This window comes from Octopus sinensis, linkage group LG11 (genome assembly GCF_006345805.1).
Source record: "Octopus sinensis linkage group LG11, ASM634580v1, whole genome shotgun sequence".
In the NCBI taxonomy this organism is placed as follows: domain Eukaryota; kingdom Metazoa; phylum Mollusca; class Cephalopoda; order Octopoda; family Octopodidae; genus Octopus; species Octopus sinensis.
The window spans coordinates 42,793,099-42,807,610 of record NC_043007.1 but is presented as its reverse complement, the minus strand read 5'-3'; the positions used below and the strand labels follow the sequence as shown (position 1 = coordinate 42,807,610).

The following is a 14,512-nucleotide window of genomic DNA, read 5'->3' as shown; positions in this document are numbered from 1 at the left end:
ACTTTGCCCAGGCTATTCTTATTCTAGCAGCTACACTTTCAGAGCATCCAACTTGGTCACCTAGGTAACGGAAGCTATCAACTATTTGTAGTTTTTCCCCCTGAAATATGACAGAAGTTGTTCTCTGCACATTTTCAGTGTTTATTGCTCCTGAGCATTTGCCACACACAAAAAATATCTTCCCAGTTAGCCTTCTTTTGATATTGCTGCACTTTTTATATGTCCATAGCTTACACTGGGTACATCTTATGGAGTTTCTACTTACACCTTTTCTACAGATCGAGCAGGGCCATCTACCTGAAGGGATTTGTGGTTTGTCTGCCTTCCTACTTATTAAGACTTTGGTTTTTGCTAGGTTGACTCTAAGGCCCTTCAATTCTAGTCCTTGCTTCCACACCTGAAACTTCTCTAATTCTGATAGTGACTCAGCTATTAGAGCAAGGTCGTCAGCATACAGGAGCTCTCAGGGACATCCTGTCTTGAATTCCTCTGTTATTGCCTTGAGGGCTATGATGAATAAGAGGGGACTGAGGACTGATCCTTGGTGGACCCCTACCTGGAATTCTTCACTGTACTCGTTGCCAACCCTCACCTTACTGACAGCATCCCTGTACATGGCTCGCACAGCTCTCACTAACCATTCATCTATCTCTAGTTTCTTCATTGACCACCAGATAAGGGATTGGGGGACCCTGTCAAAAGCTTTCTCCATGTCAACAAAAGCCAGGTACAGAAGTTTATTTTTGGCTAAGTATTTCTCCTGCAGCTGTCTTACCAGAAATATAGCATCAGTGGTGGGTGGCCACATTATGTGACTTGCTAAAATTATGATAAAAATGTGTGAAGTGAAGTACACCTTGTCACCACCATCTTTATTCTCTCTTTCCACCTTATATAATGCAGGGTCATTATGTATCTCCTCTACAGCAATGTGCTTATTCTTGTTTTGTTTATAATACATTAGCATCTCCACACCTAGCATAAAACCATCTCTCTTTTTCTATTATACCCCCATTCAGTTAAGGGGGCTTTTTTGTCTTGTGAGTTGCTTGGTGACCTTGCTAGTGCCATTTCCATGAAAAATGCATACAGTAAAGTGGTTGGCATTAGGAAGGGCATCCAACTGTAGAAACTAAACCAAAACAGACACTGGAGCATGTAACAGTCCTCCAGTGTATTGGATCCTGTTAAATCAATCAATCCATGCCAGCATAGAAGACTGACTTTCAATGATGATGATTGATGTGAATCTGCTTTCAATAGAAAGTGAAACCAAATCATTTTTGGGTGAGACCAGAAAAACATTATTGATAAAGCATGAAAACAAAGTTTCCCAATCATATTGTTTTGGGTTCAGTTCCACTGCATGGCACCTTGGACAAGTGTCTTCTACTATCGCCTCAGGCCAACCAAATCCTTGTGAGTGGATCTGGTCAACAGAAACTTAGAAGCCCATCATGTGTATGTTTGTGTCTCCTTGTCTTGACATAGTGTGATAGTTGTAAATAAATGTCACTGTCTTATAAGAAGTGTCATTTAATTTCTGTTCTACAAAAACATGTCTGGCCATGGGAAAATATTACCTTGCTTGAAGGGCATCCAGCCATAGAACTCTGCCTCATTAAACTTTATCTGATCCATAGAAGCAATGAAAAAGTGGGCATTAGAATGATAATGATCATGGTTTGATGCTAATGGGCAAACAAAGTTTTCTCATTGACGTCCAGTATATATTCATTGATTCTAGATAAATTTGATGACTCTTTGGTGTTTAGCAAACTGGCTAACAAAAGGATCTTATTGAAAGATCATTGGTACTTTATACTTTGAGTTCAAATCACACTAGAACTGACTTTCAGCCTTATGGTGTTGCCTTTTTTTTACCTTCTGAGTCAGATAAAATAAATGCAAGTGAAGTAATGAATTGATTAAATTGACACTATCAACCCCTCCTCACCATACCCTTAAATAATATTTGTGACCTTGTGCTGCTGTTAGAAATGATTATTACTGTCATTATTTTAGAATTGGCATATTCAAGTTTAATTGCTTTACAATTGATAAAAGATGACTTTGTATTAATGAAAGGAATCATAATATTAGGATGGTGAATTGGCAGTATTGCCTGCATATTTGGGGAAATGTTTTTGCAGTAGCTGTTCTAGTTCTTTATATTCTGAGTTCAAATCCACCAATGTCAACTTTGCCTTTCATTCCTCTAGCATCAGTAATGTTAAGTAACAATCATGTACTAGAGTCAATATATTCAACTGTTTCCTTCCTTCTCTCAAATTTCTAACCTTATGGTTTTGTTAGAAACAATTGTTTGTATTATGGTGATGACTTTGCCTTTTGTTCTTCAGGAGATGTTAAAGTAAATCTTAATCAATTATGAGGTTTAATTTGATCATCCTTAAATGTATATGGCTTTATGTCAATGCTAGAAATTGTCAAGTAAAATGCATTGAGTGCCAGTAAGATACTAGAATTGATTAATTTAATTGTGTTTCTCTCCTATAATATGTGGCCTTGTATCAACATAAGAAATCATTGCATTTAGTTATTTTTTTCTAAGTTCAAATAATACCAGTGTCAACTTAGCATTTCCTCTTTCTATGATTGATAAGATTAGTGGCAGTCAAGTACTGTGATATAATTGACCATACCTTCCTCACAAATTTCTGGTCTTTTGTCTATGTAACAAATTATTATTAGGGTGGAATTGTTGGACAAAATATCTAACAGTTTTTAGTTCAGGTTCTTTACATTCTGAGTTCAAATCCTACTGAGATCAACTTTGCTTTGCAGCCTTCTAGGATTAATAAAATTAAGTACCACTCAAATACTGGAATCAATGTGATCAAGTGCTCCTTGGTCTATATTTGATTTGTGCTTATATTAGAAATTAAAGTGGTGGTGAATCAACAGAATCATTCTGAATTCCAGTCCTGTCAAGGTCACCTTCTCCTTTCATCTCTTAAACATCAATAAAATAAAGTAGCAAACACTGAAGTCATATATTTGATTTTCATCTCCACCCAAATTTCTGGCCTTATGTCTACATTAGAAACAATTATTATTATAACATCAACCTCAGAGGGTAGCATATTGATCTCAGAATCATATTAATGTTAGGAATCATTATTATTGATATTAGTGTAATCAAATGGCAGACAAGTTAACTTACAGTATGTAGTTATGCTGTGATTTCCTTTATCTTTCATCCTTCGAAGGACTATAGAATAATTACTGGTGTTGATTTCAATCAGTTAGATTCCCTTCCCCTTCTTCCATATTATCTGACCTTGTACATATATCAAATGATTATTTAAGTGTTACTCTGCAATGCAAGATTGATGAGTGAACCATCAAATAAACATTGACTGTATGATATCATGAATTATAATAACTACAAACTATCTCTTATTTTCTTCCTTTCTACACAGAATCAGTTTTGTTTCTGACTGCCATTGGTGTCCAGATTGAAACAAAGTTCCTGTTTGGTCATTGCACCACCAAATTTATTGACATGACCCACATCAAAGATATAGTCATTCTTGAAGGGGTCAAAATGGTATGTTCACTCTTTTACATTTATCTTGTTTTTCTTTTTGACATTATCTGTATTGTTGTTGTTGTTGTTTAGCTCCAACCCCAAGTTGCTTCTAACTGAGCAGAGCTATAACCAAGGGTATTCTTTCCATGATTATGCTGTCTCTCAGGTATTGTGTCTTTAGAACTATGTTATACATTGTGTCATTTCATTCTCAAGACAATAAAATCTAATTTGAGGGAGATTTGGCTGTACTTCTATCAGACTGTGACTGCAAATTAGCTCCCTTGTTTTATTGGCTGTCAAATTATAAGCAAATCATATACTGCTACTTGCATAATTACTTTTTATACTTCACAGTTGAGTTTCATTTCATCAAAGGCTGTCATGATATCAGCCTTAGAGCAGTCATTATAGTGTTGTTTTGCCCCAAGTCTCCCTTGATTGAGCAAAAGCATTCTCTCTTATTGTGTATTTAGGATTACATTAACCAATGTCATTTCTTTTTAAGATGATAGGGCGTGATTTAGTAGCCACTCTGGTAGGTTGAACAACTACGTAGAAGCTTTTTTCTTGTTGGTTCATTGTTGCTACTGTTATTAAGTAGTTCCAGTCAGCTCTTTTCAAGTTGACAATGGCCCAGGTGGTTAATATTTGAGAAAGATCTATTGGTTCAACATTTTCAGGAATGCCATGGAACTTTATCACCTGTTCAGTTCATGTCCCACTATATTCAATGTAGCACATTTGTTTTCAGACAATAGGCATGATAGGGTGTATAGAAAGTCAGTGTGTAAATAGTCAAATCATAAGGTATAAGAAATTCAACCTAAAAATCTAAAGTTTATAGCCTACAATTTGTTTTAATGCCTTCATTTGAGGAGGAATGGTAGTGCTTATGACTGCTTTGAGGGCCTCCATGACTAGAACAAGGAAGGGAGAAAGTTATCTTCATATCGGAAACCTATCTTTGATGCTTACAACAGAAGAAATCAATTAAGAAATTATGCATTTTTGTTTAACAGGAGGATTTAATTTGCTTCTTTAACACGGCCTAACTATTGACCAGAATCAGTTTCAGCTTCATGGTTTTATTTATTAGATCTAGATGAAATTCAAATATTGAGCTGTCTATTGTGGTTGATGTTATTAACCCCTTAATGGATCAATTATTTTGACATGGTGTTTCATTTCAGAGCATATTTTTTTATTTCCTTTTTTAATTGTATACACTGTGTTAATTACAAAAAGAAGTGTTTTTTTTATCTTGTTTCCTTTATTTTTTATTATAGAAATTAAAATGTACTTTTACTCATTTGGATTTAAACGAGTTAACTCGGACATTGAAAAAATACATATAACTTAACTACCTTCGATTTTTTATAAGATGTATTGTTTTTAAATCAAAGGAAAATTTTTTTTAAATGAGATAGACAGTTTATTTAGAATGATAATTTTTAAAACAAGGAGTTACACACAAAGTTATCTTGCAAACATCACACATGTACCTGTTTTCTCTTCGAATCGGTCAAGCAATTGATTTCATGCCATGCACTTGCATCTATCTGATTATCTTCTTTGTCATCTTCTGAAAAATTGTCAGAGTCTGAACTACACATGTCTAATTCATCCCCAGAGCTTTCCAGATTGTGAAATGAAAAATCACTTTCATGATTGCTGAATATATCTAAATCTTCATCTGTTTTGAGAAAAAAAAATGCATAAATAATTCCCTTACTTGTATAAATAATAGAAAATCAAAACAAGACGGTTCTAAAATGACATCAACCTCCTTCTGAATCTGTGCATGCACTGAAGTAAAAGTTCAAAACTCAGAAGCATAAATTCTTTAAAATGGCACCAGAATATGTGCTGCCAGGCGTACGGCAACGCAAGTCAATTCGTGATTGCTCAAAAGTGAAACGACACAAAACAAACTTGTTTAAGTACTAAAATTAAAAGTTAATTTTGACCAAGTTTACTTGTCCGCTTCTAAAAAGATACATTTGCAATGCACCAGTAAACTCGGGATAATCCATTAAGGGGTTAACAAGACACATTACTTACTCTGTTTGCCACATATGCCTGCCTAACAGCAAGTAATATCGTTGCTTCTACTATATACTATTGTACTGTAATGGTGTTCAATTGTAAAAGTATCTTGCTTCAATAATTCACATATAAATTACTGAATTTGAAGAACTACTCTACCTATGCAGTCTGAAAATTTGGATGTTGCAAGATGATATCTCTTTTGTTTTATTGCATGACAGAGAACTGGAAATTTGATGTTAAGTATGAAGAGCTGTAATGAATATTCTATGGTACCCTTATTCTTGTTTATAATTTTGTGATTCTGAATTCAAATCCTGTTGGAGAAATGTTCTATCCTTACAATATTAAAATACCATTAATTCTACTGGAAATTGAACCCTTAACCTATACTATTGTCATCACTATCATCATTTTTTTATGCTGGTATAGAAGGGATGGGTCTTTTCCAGCACAGTGTCTGGTGAATCTTTGCTGTTGTGTATGCTATTATGTTTTTTTGTTAAACTTTACTGCAAAGACTGGCTGCATTTTATTGTACCATCAGCAGTAGGTAGGTTGTCTGCCCCTGCTACTCTATCAGTTTTAATCCAGAGTTGCTACTCTCCTTGATGAACTGTCATGGCCGAGGTTTTATGGAGTCCACAGCTCCTTTGTGTTGAAATGCCATATCACTACATGATGCCAGAAAAGAGGGTTATCAAATGATATTATGCTACCTGGAAAGGTTCGTATTTGTGGTAGTGGTGGCAATAGTGCATATATTGTTAGTACATTTCCACATTGTCTGCCACAGTTTAGCACTATTTACATTATCTGGTGCTGGGTATCATTCCACATGAACATGCACAAGCATTAGCTATGTTCAGTATTACCTATTCTGTTCATCAGTGTATACCATTGGCATTATGTAGTTAGTGATCAGCATAATTTCATATAGAGTTGATGAGAGACTGCACTCTGATCCACTTATGCCAGTCAGAATATTAACCCAGTAACAATAGGATGATGATGATGAGTAAATAAGCGTTTCTCATAAAGAACTTGCCAAAATTTGATGTGGCTGATCATATTAACACTTTTATGACCATATTTTTAACATACATTATTTGTTTCAATTAATTCTTATAATTATCAAGTATTTAGGGGAATTCAGTAAAATCATTTTTTCACTATTAAACTTAATATGAAATTATGGTAGAAGGTATTTAAGTATGAAATAATGCTTGAAAACAAGAGGTTTTTATATAGAACCAGAGGTGGTCTTGTTAGGGTTAATATCTAAAAGACTTGATGGGTTGGTTGGTTAAATTTCTTCCCAGCATTATCGTTAGTATCATCATTATCACCACAACCTCTATCATCACAATTAATATGTAAAAGTAGAAACGCTAATGAGTTACTATGTTTCAAGATCTCACTCTAATGTAGGTTTTACTTAATTTTCAACTGGTTTCTTTTCTAGCACCACATCATCTTTTATTTAGCTTTGTTACTTCAGAAGCCAAACAAGGTATGGAGTGGCATACTACCCCTGTTCACAGTAAGTAATCTAACCTTTGGTAATTTTAATACTAGAATACATAGCATGGTATTCTGTTAGAGCATTAAGTAGTTGTTTAGATATCACTTTGTATAATGATTCAGTAGAAAATGGAACAATTCTCTTTGATCTTCTGACCTCTTGAAGCCCATGGACATCCTTACCTCCATGGGCTTATTTAGTGATGCAAATTATCAAGTAATACAGTTCTCATATTTCAGCAGTAAACTGTACTTCATGGAAACACCTATATACAGCTGAATAGAATGAGCCACTGTGAACTAAATTGCCTTCATTATGAACACAATACTGACATGATGGTAATCATCAGACAATAAGTCAATCAGTATCTAATTATAATCAAGAACTTTAGTATGTGTCTAATCAAAGACAGATTTTAATTAAGTTTTGATCAGATTTTTTATGTTTATGTAAAAAAATGAATAAAACAAACTGAATTTGCTCTGCTGGATGTATAATGTAAAACTTAAATAAAAGCTAGGAATGTTAGATTGAGTCTAATTTGAGGCTGAGAAAGTTGCATGCAGTAAGAGATGATGGTTGAATGTAATGCAGAACTGAGTGAGAAGACTGGATGTAGTGTAGAGTTGACTGAGATTTAGAATATTAGAAAAATATATTAGTGTACTGAACCTTTTTATTGGTGTATATGTTTGTGTGTGTCACACATCTTAACAAAGGAGTATTACACAGAACCTATAAAAAGCTCCATATCAGTGACAGGATAGGTACATGGGAATGAATGTTTCCCTGCATTACACATCAAATGATTTTAAAATAGAAGGCTATGATCTGAGGGAGATTTGGGTGCTATTTCTAGCATGTCAAATGGGTCCAAGTAGATACTGGATGGCTTTGTTTTCAATTTGTTTGTAGAAAGGGATCTATCACAGATTGCTTCTAATTTTGGCACAACCATAATTCTGGTGGAATTTGAACTGAGACATAATGACATGTCACATACAAAAACCCAGTAAAATGTATTAAAACATTTGGGTTAGTTATGGGGGATAGATACAATACACATAAGTTAAGTAAAATTCTAGGCTAGATTATTTATTTTAAACCTTAGTTTGTGTACGTAGTAGAGAGAGGGTAGCTAAGATAGAAGTCAACCAAAAGAACTAGGTGATGGAGGATAACAATTTTTTTTTACCATTATGCCTAATCTCTTCATTAGTTTCAGCTTTCTAAAGCCTAACTTTATTATCTCTTTATTATTGCAACAGCATTCATGGCCCAAGCTCTGCATCCTTCAAACATTGTGTAAAACTGTTCATTCGAAATTTCCAAACCTTGGCGCATAATGAACAACTGAAAGTAATCAATCACCACTATTGCCTTCTCTGTTAACATCTAGAGTCAAGACTCTAGTAAATCTCTCAGGAACATTGACATTGTTTTCTTTTTGTTTGTTTTTATACCATCTGTATTGAGTTTTCCTTTTCACTTCAATTGTTTTTCTTTTTCTTTTTCTTTTTTATACCATCTGTATTGAGTTTTCCTTTTCACTTCAATAAAGAAGTTACAAATATTACGAAGATGAAAAAGATTACTTATGCATCAGTAATTTAACCTTTCAATAAATAGAGATTGATAAAATAAGTATCAGACTGAAATAAGTACTGGAGTTGATGTGCCCAAAGACTGAAAACAGTAAAAGACTATAAGAATGTATACTTCTGATGTGTGTGTGTTGTTGCTAGACTTTACCATTCTATTTAACTAAACATTTTGTGTATCTGTTATTAGCATCATAGTCTATTCTCTTATTGTCCTCCCCTGCACATGTGTATACCTTCTGACTAGATTTTAAATGAGTTCAAAACCAGTCAAAGGAAATGTGTATATATAAAAACAAGGTATCTGAAGACAATAGGGAATATACCAATTGAAATATGGACAACACACACAAAAGCTCAATTTGATTTCCTTTGCAATCAACTTTCTTCCATGATTTATTGGTTCTTCATTATAACAGAATGGTATTCATCTAGTCATGGTCTTTGATGCATTTATTTTTTATTCATTTTTCAATTATTGCAAGGTGAGAGTTGTATTTTATAGTGACTTCATAAAATGATCATAAAATTCCCATTAAAAAACAGTGGAAAATATTGTAGAGCAAGAAGTAAGCACAAACGTATGTTATATTGTTTCAGTCCCCATTTGAAGCCTGTCACATTTACTTGTGTTAAATTAATGTTAACTAAGAGGGAAGTGAAAGTACTCTATCAATATGTTACTTTTTTACCCATGAAAAGCCATGAGAATATGTCTTAAAATCTTCACATAAATTTGAGGCAATGTTTTAAAAGGACATTTTGAAATACCAAATTACGGTTTTTTTTTGCGGGGGGGGGGGGTGCACTTGAAAGGATACAAAATATTTCTCACATAAGTTACAAGCACACATGTAACCAAATTCATCTCATAATTCATTGACCAGATGGAAGATTAGTCAACTCCTATATGAGATGAGTATTTCATAACATTTCTGTCGAGTTTCTGTGGCTCTTCATTACAGTCATATAAAGTGAGTTATGTAAAATTGTCTAAACAGACACACACAGAAACATCCATCAGTTGATATGAACTCCTGACCTAAGGGGTGGTAATTTGAAACCTTATTGTGAGTGTAAGGAGATTGCTCTCTCTCTCTCTCTCTCTCTCACATTTACTCAGTACTACTGTAAACAGAAGTAAATGTTTCTATGCCCTTTAGCTTGTTAGAGGAGCACCAATTGAAGATTTCATTTTGCAGTGTCTATACTATTGCTTGCTTGGTATCACCCATCCCTTAGTACATGACAGTTAAAAAACTGAGCACACAAGTTAATTTTTCTTTTTACACGTATAAATCAAGTGTAGTGGAACTGAATCCAGTCGTATGCTGTATGGTACCTTGGGTAAGTGTCTTTTACCATAACCCTAGGCCAACCATAGCTTTGCAAGTGGATTTGATTGAAAGAATCCTGTCATATATGAATGTATGTATATGTTTGTGCCTCTTTGCCTTGATATCATGGAATAGTTGTAAGCAAGTGTCACTGTCATACAAGCAGTGTTACTTGTTTCCCAACTTTCATGAAAACATATCTAGTTGTGGGATCAAAATTACCCTGCTTGAAAACAAATATGGGTTGGCAATAAGAAAGACATCTGCCTCAATGAATTCCATCTGACCCATGCAAACATGGAGAAGTGGATATTACAATGAAGATGATGATGACAATCATTATTTTACATTCATTTTCTTATACTGGCATCATTTGGACAGATAGTCTCCAGCAATCCATTACTTGTAATTCCTGTCATCTCTATGTGAGTTAACATTCTGAGATTAGCTTTCAACATGTCTTCCTACATTTTCTGTCACCTTTATCTCCTGCAGGCTCTCTCTACTTAGATCATTAGGGACATCATTAAACTCACATTCTTCATATACATTGCATCTCCATACTACTGCAATCTTCTTTCTCTCTTGGACATTGCTCATTTGTACTCTATCATTCATATATGCCAACAATGTATTCAGTGGAGCATGCTCATCTCATTTCTTTCTAATCTCCGCACATCCTTTGCATCTAGTGCTCATGTTTTACTACCACATTTCACAGACAGTCACTATAAAACCTGTTCCTTTAAAAAGAAACCTTTATTGTCTACAGGGATAATAGTTTCCTTAATATTTTTTTTCCTCTCATCCTTACTCTGGCTGTTACATGTTTGCTTTACATATCTTCACTACATAGGTAAAAGAAGCTGTCAACTACTTCTTGCAAACCTATACAGTTGAAATAATTCATGTCATGAGTGATCTTACTGCTGTACATCTGCTGCATATTAATTCTCTGTGAACTTGCTGTGACTTTTGTATCTATAGTTTACATTGATTGTCAGTATATAGAATTTCTACCTGTTCTTTCGGTGTATATTGAGCATGGCCATTTTCCAGATGAGTTACATGTTCTATCTTGTTAACTGAAATGTTGTCTTTCCTAGGTTTATATTTAAACCCCTTGATTCTAAGCCCTGCTTCCATGTTTGGAACTTTTCCTCTAATTTTTTTAATGATAAGGCTATTAAAACTAGGTTGTTAGCAAGCAGGAGTTTAGTTTCCAGGTACAGCTGGTCCTATACTCCTTTATTACAGCAGAGGGAACAATAATAAACAAGAAAGATGAGAACCAAGCTTTGGAGAACCCCAATTTGCACACTAAATCCCTTATTGAATTCATTGCCAATTCTTACCTTGCTAACAGCAACACTACTTGTCTTCCACAGCTTTTGCAAACCTTTTATCTACACTGAGTTAGTGATCACCAGACTACAAAGTGAGGTACTTTGTTAAAGGCCTCCATGTTAATGTATGGTAGGTATAGTGGCTAGCACTTAGCTAAGAACTTCTGTTCTTTGTAGAAGAAAAATAAATTATAGTGCATTGATTTGTTAGAAATTTTTTAAATCCAGCATTTCAGACACTTGTCCTTTAGAAAGTGACTGTTTTAATTCCAAAGACAAAATTGTTGAATGAGAAATGGAAATAAGTGATGGAAGTGTAGATGTAGGGAAAGAGGGGTAAAAGTCAGTGTGAGCTGGCTGACAAGGATGGAAGTAAAATGAGAGGGAGAGAGGTCAAATTTCAGAGTATGAACTATGTCAGTTAAGTGGGAGATAACTAGGAAAGCAGGACAAAAGAGGCAAATACAGACCAACAAGCTGGGCAGGAAGAGGAGAGAAAGAGCCAGTGAGCTGTCAGAACTAAAGAATGTGAAGGAAAAGTCTTCCGGTTTTAAAGGAGTGGTTAGAATATTTATTAAAAAAAACAAGTCTACAGAAAGGATGTAAACAAGTACGTTAGGCTAATTTTTAGAGGTGATGGGGAGCTGGAGGTTTTAAAAATAGAATAGTAAGCAAGTACACTAACTGCAAGAACTACATATATAAAAGCATATTTTATACTGCAATATGAGCAAATGCAGACTTCTTACAACACAAGATGATAAATAGTTATCTCTATTTTTTATTGTTTCAGTCATTGCACTGGGGCATTGCCTTAACGAGTTTAGTTGAACAAATAAACCCCAGTACTAAGTTTGGTACCTATTCTATTGGTCTCTTTTACCAAACCACTAAGTTATAGGTGTGTAAATAAACCAATACTGGTTGTCAAGAGATGAATTGGGGAACCAAATTCATTCACAAGGCATTGGTTAGCTCAGGTCTGTAGTAGTAGACATTTTCCCAAGGGGACATGCAATAAAGACTGAACATGAAGCCATGTGGTTGTATAGTTAGCTTCTTAACCACACAGCCAATGCAAACAAATAAAAACTGTAAACAGAGATGGTATATGATACATTATTTTGTAATCTACAACATAGGCAAACTTCTTCCAGCTTTTTTCCTTGCTAGGTGTATCTGACATTGACCTCAACTCCAATACCAACTGCTCACTTTTCCAGACCTGTTTTTTTACCTGATGACAGTATACAATTCCACCATTATGTCACTCTCAGATTGTTGCGCTTAGCAGGTTGTCTTGTCTCTATGTCAATCCTGTATCTCCTCATCATAGGCATTGCTTGGTACTACTTTGAACTTACATATGGCAAAAGAATCTTTCAGTTTCAACACCTTTTTCTTGTTGGGTTTTCTATCTTTAAGTTCATGTAGTCCTTATGTTGAGGTTATTATTCTGTGCTATATAGTACAGTCTTCACTTAGGAAAAAAGTATTCACAGCCAATTGCCCGTCTTGTTTTCTGTTAAGTATAAAGTCTTTCTAGCTTGCATATTTGCTTGAGTGGTAGGCTGGCCTTTTAAAATTTGTGATGCAAATGTTAAAGCACTTCTCAAAAGCTAAACCAATTTGAACCCTTCTTTTTTTCCTTTTGCTACAGCCATAGCTCTCATGTACACTTTCATACCCATCCTTGTGTTGTTCAACATGGCTATTGAAATCCCAAGCCACTATTAATAGGTCATCTTCAAGAGTACCTCATAGAAATGGTTTATCTGCCAGTCCTTGCTGTAGTACACAGGCAGAAGTTATTTGCTAGTATATTGGCTGTAACTAGCCTTAGCTTCATAATTGTTACATACTCTCACAACCTCAGTCTATTTCTCTGCCAGAAAAGTATTTATAAATACATATATATATATATATATATACATATACATACACAGTTCTGTAAAATATGATGATAATCATTTTTCTGGTATGCTTTCATAAATGAAAATTTATTTTTTAAAAAATCTGATGATTTGAGAAGCAAACAAGCTTAGATTGTCAGCTGAAGGAGGAGCAACATGAAACTCAGAGTACTAGCATTTTTGCTGAAAACTTAAGATTGTTTAGCCCTTTTGATACCTATTGGCATTTTTGCTGAAAATTTAAGATTAACTCTTTTGATACCTACTCTCATGACATCGCTTGTAGTTGTAAAAGTATGAACTTCCTATTTTAATGTGATCTAAATTAAAACTTTCTGTCAAAAAAATTAATTGAAGCAAAGGAAGTATATGCTAACAGAAATATGGTGACAAAAGAGTTGAAATTTACCCCTCTTTCCATAGAACACTATCATTAAGGGGTTTCTTATGATATTAACAAACAATCTGATCTGTACACTGTATTTCCCCTGATTTGTCTTTCTTATGTTATTAACCTCTGGTTAACAGAATTAAGTTATTTGATGAAATAAAGAATTTTTAAATATGCAACATTATTAACTATATAATTGTTCTTTGACAATTTTTAACTTACAATTCTAATAATTGTTTTTCTTTTAAATACTTTCCTAAACTTAAAATTGTTAAATGTTAATTTTTTTAAATATTTATTTCATCCATTAGTTTTAAAATGTTCTGGTATTTTCTATTGGAAGTTAAATGCTTTTTTGAAATGTCACAAACTTGATTGTTTCCTTTTATTTGCAAGCATAAATAAAATGTTTTTTTTTATTAAAACACATTCAAGGGTTCACTGAGTTTTGCATGTCAGACAGAAAAGCTGTTTTAACTATACAAGTGTAATACACTTTCGAAATGAAGTTGATGAGTTTTGTTTTTAAGTATGATTCTCTACCAGTGTTACTCTCCTCTACTGTTCAAACAAGTCTGCAAATAAAGCATCTTTCTAAACATTCCAACATTGCTTTACCAAAATAGACTAATATTAATTTTCCACTATTGCTACACTTTCATGCAAATTATTCTATATTGTTGCACAAGTGGACCTCAAAGCAAGCTTTAGTAAACCATCTCACTCCAAGTGAAGACTTGGAGTGAGATAGTATCTTCTGGTATACTCCTTACCAAAGTTCTAACTTTTGAAGT

General features: G+C 34.1%; 1 protein-coding gene and 1 long non-coding RNA gene across 3 annotated transcripts in view; one reads left to right on the top strand and one right to left on the bottom strand.

Annotated features, from left to right (window-relative positions):
* LOC118765407 overlaps positions 1 to 14,223 on the bottom strand; it is a 27,130-nt gene extending 12,907 nt beyond the window's left edge. Inside the window, exon 1 of the long non-coding RNA XR_005001270.1 lies at positions 14,213 to 14,223. This is a non-coding gene — a long non-coding RNA (uncharacterized LOC118765407). The remainder of the gene's footprint in view (positions 1 to 14,212) is intronic.
* The window catches only part of LOC115217054 (phosphatidylinositol N-acetylglucosaminyltransferase subunit H), a 27,876-nt gene extending 13,551 nt beyond the window's left edge, over positions 1 to 14,325 (top strand). The window contains exons 3-5 of one of the 2 annotated variants that reach the window (XM_029786634.2): positions 3,447 to 3,574; positions 7,071 to 7,148; positions 8,399 to 14,325. In XM_029786634.2, the coding sequence (XP_029642494.1) occupies positions 3,447 to 3,574; positions 7,071 to 7,148; positions 8,399 to 8,476 (284 nt within the window). In that variant the 3' untranslated portion in view covers positions 8,477 to 14,325. Of the gene's footprint in view, positions 1 to 3,446; positions 3,575 to 5,826; positions 5,923 to 7,070; positions 7,149 to 8,398 lie in introns of those variants that run through there. The other variant, XM_036507434.1, reaches the window with a different exon arrangement.
* Positions 14,326 to 14,512: the final 187 nt, after the last annotated feature.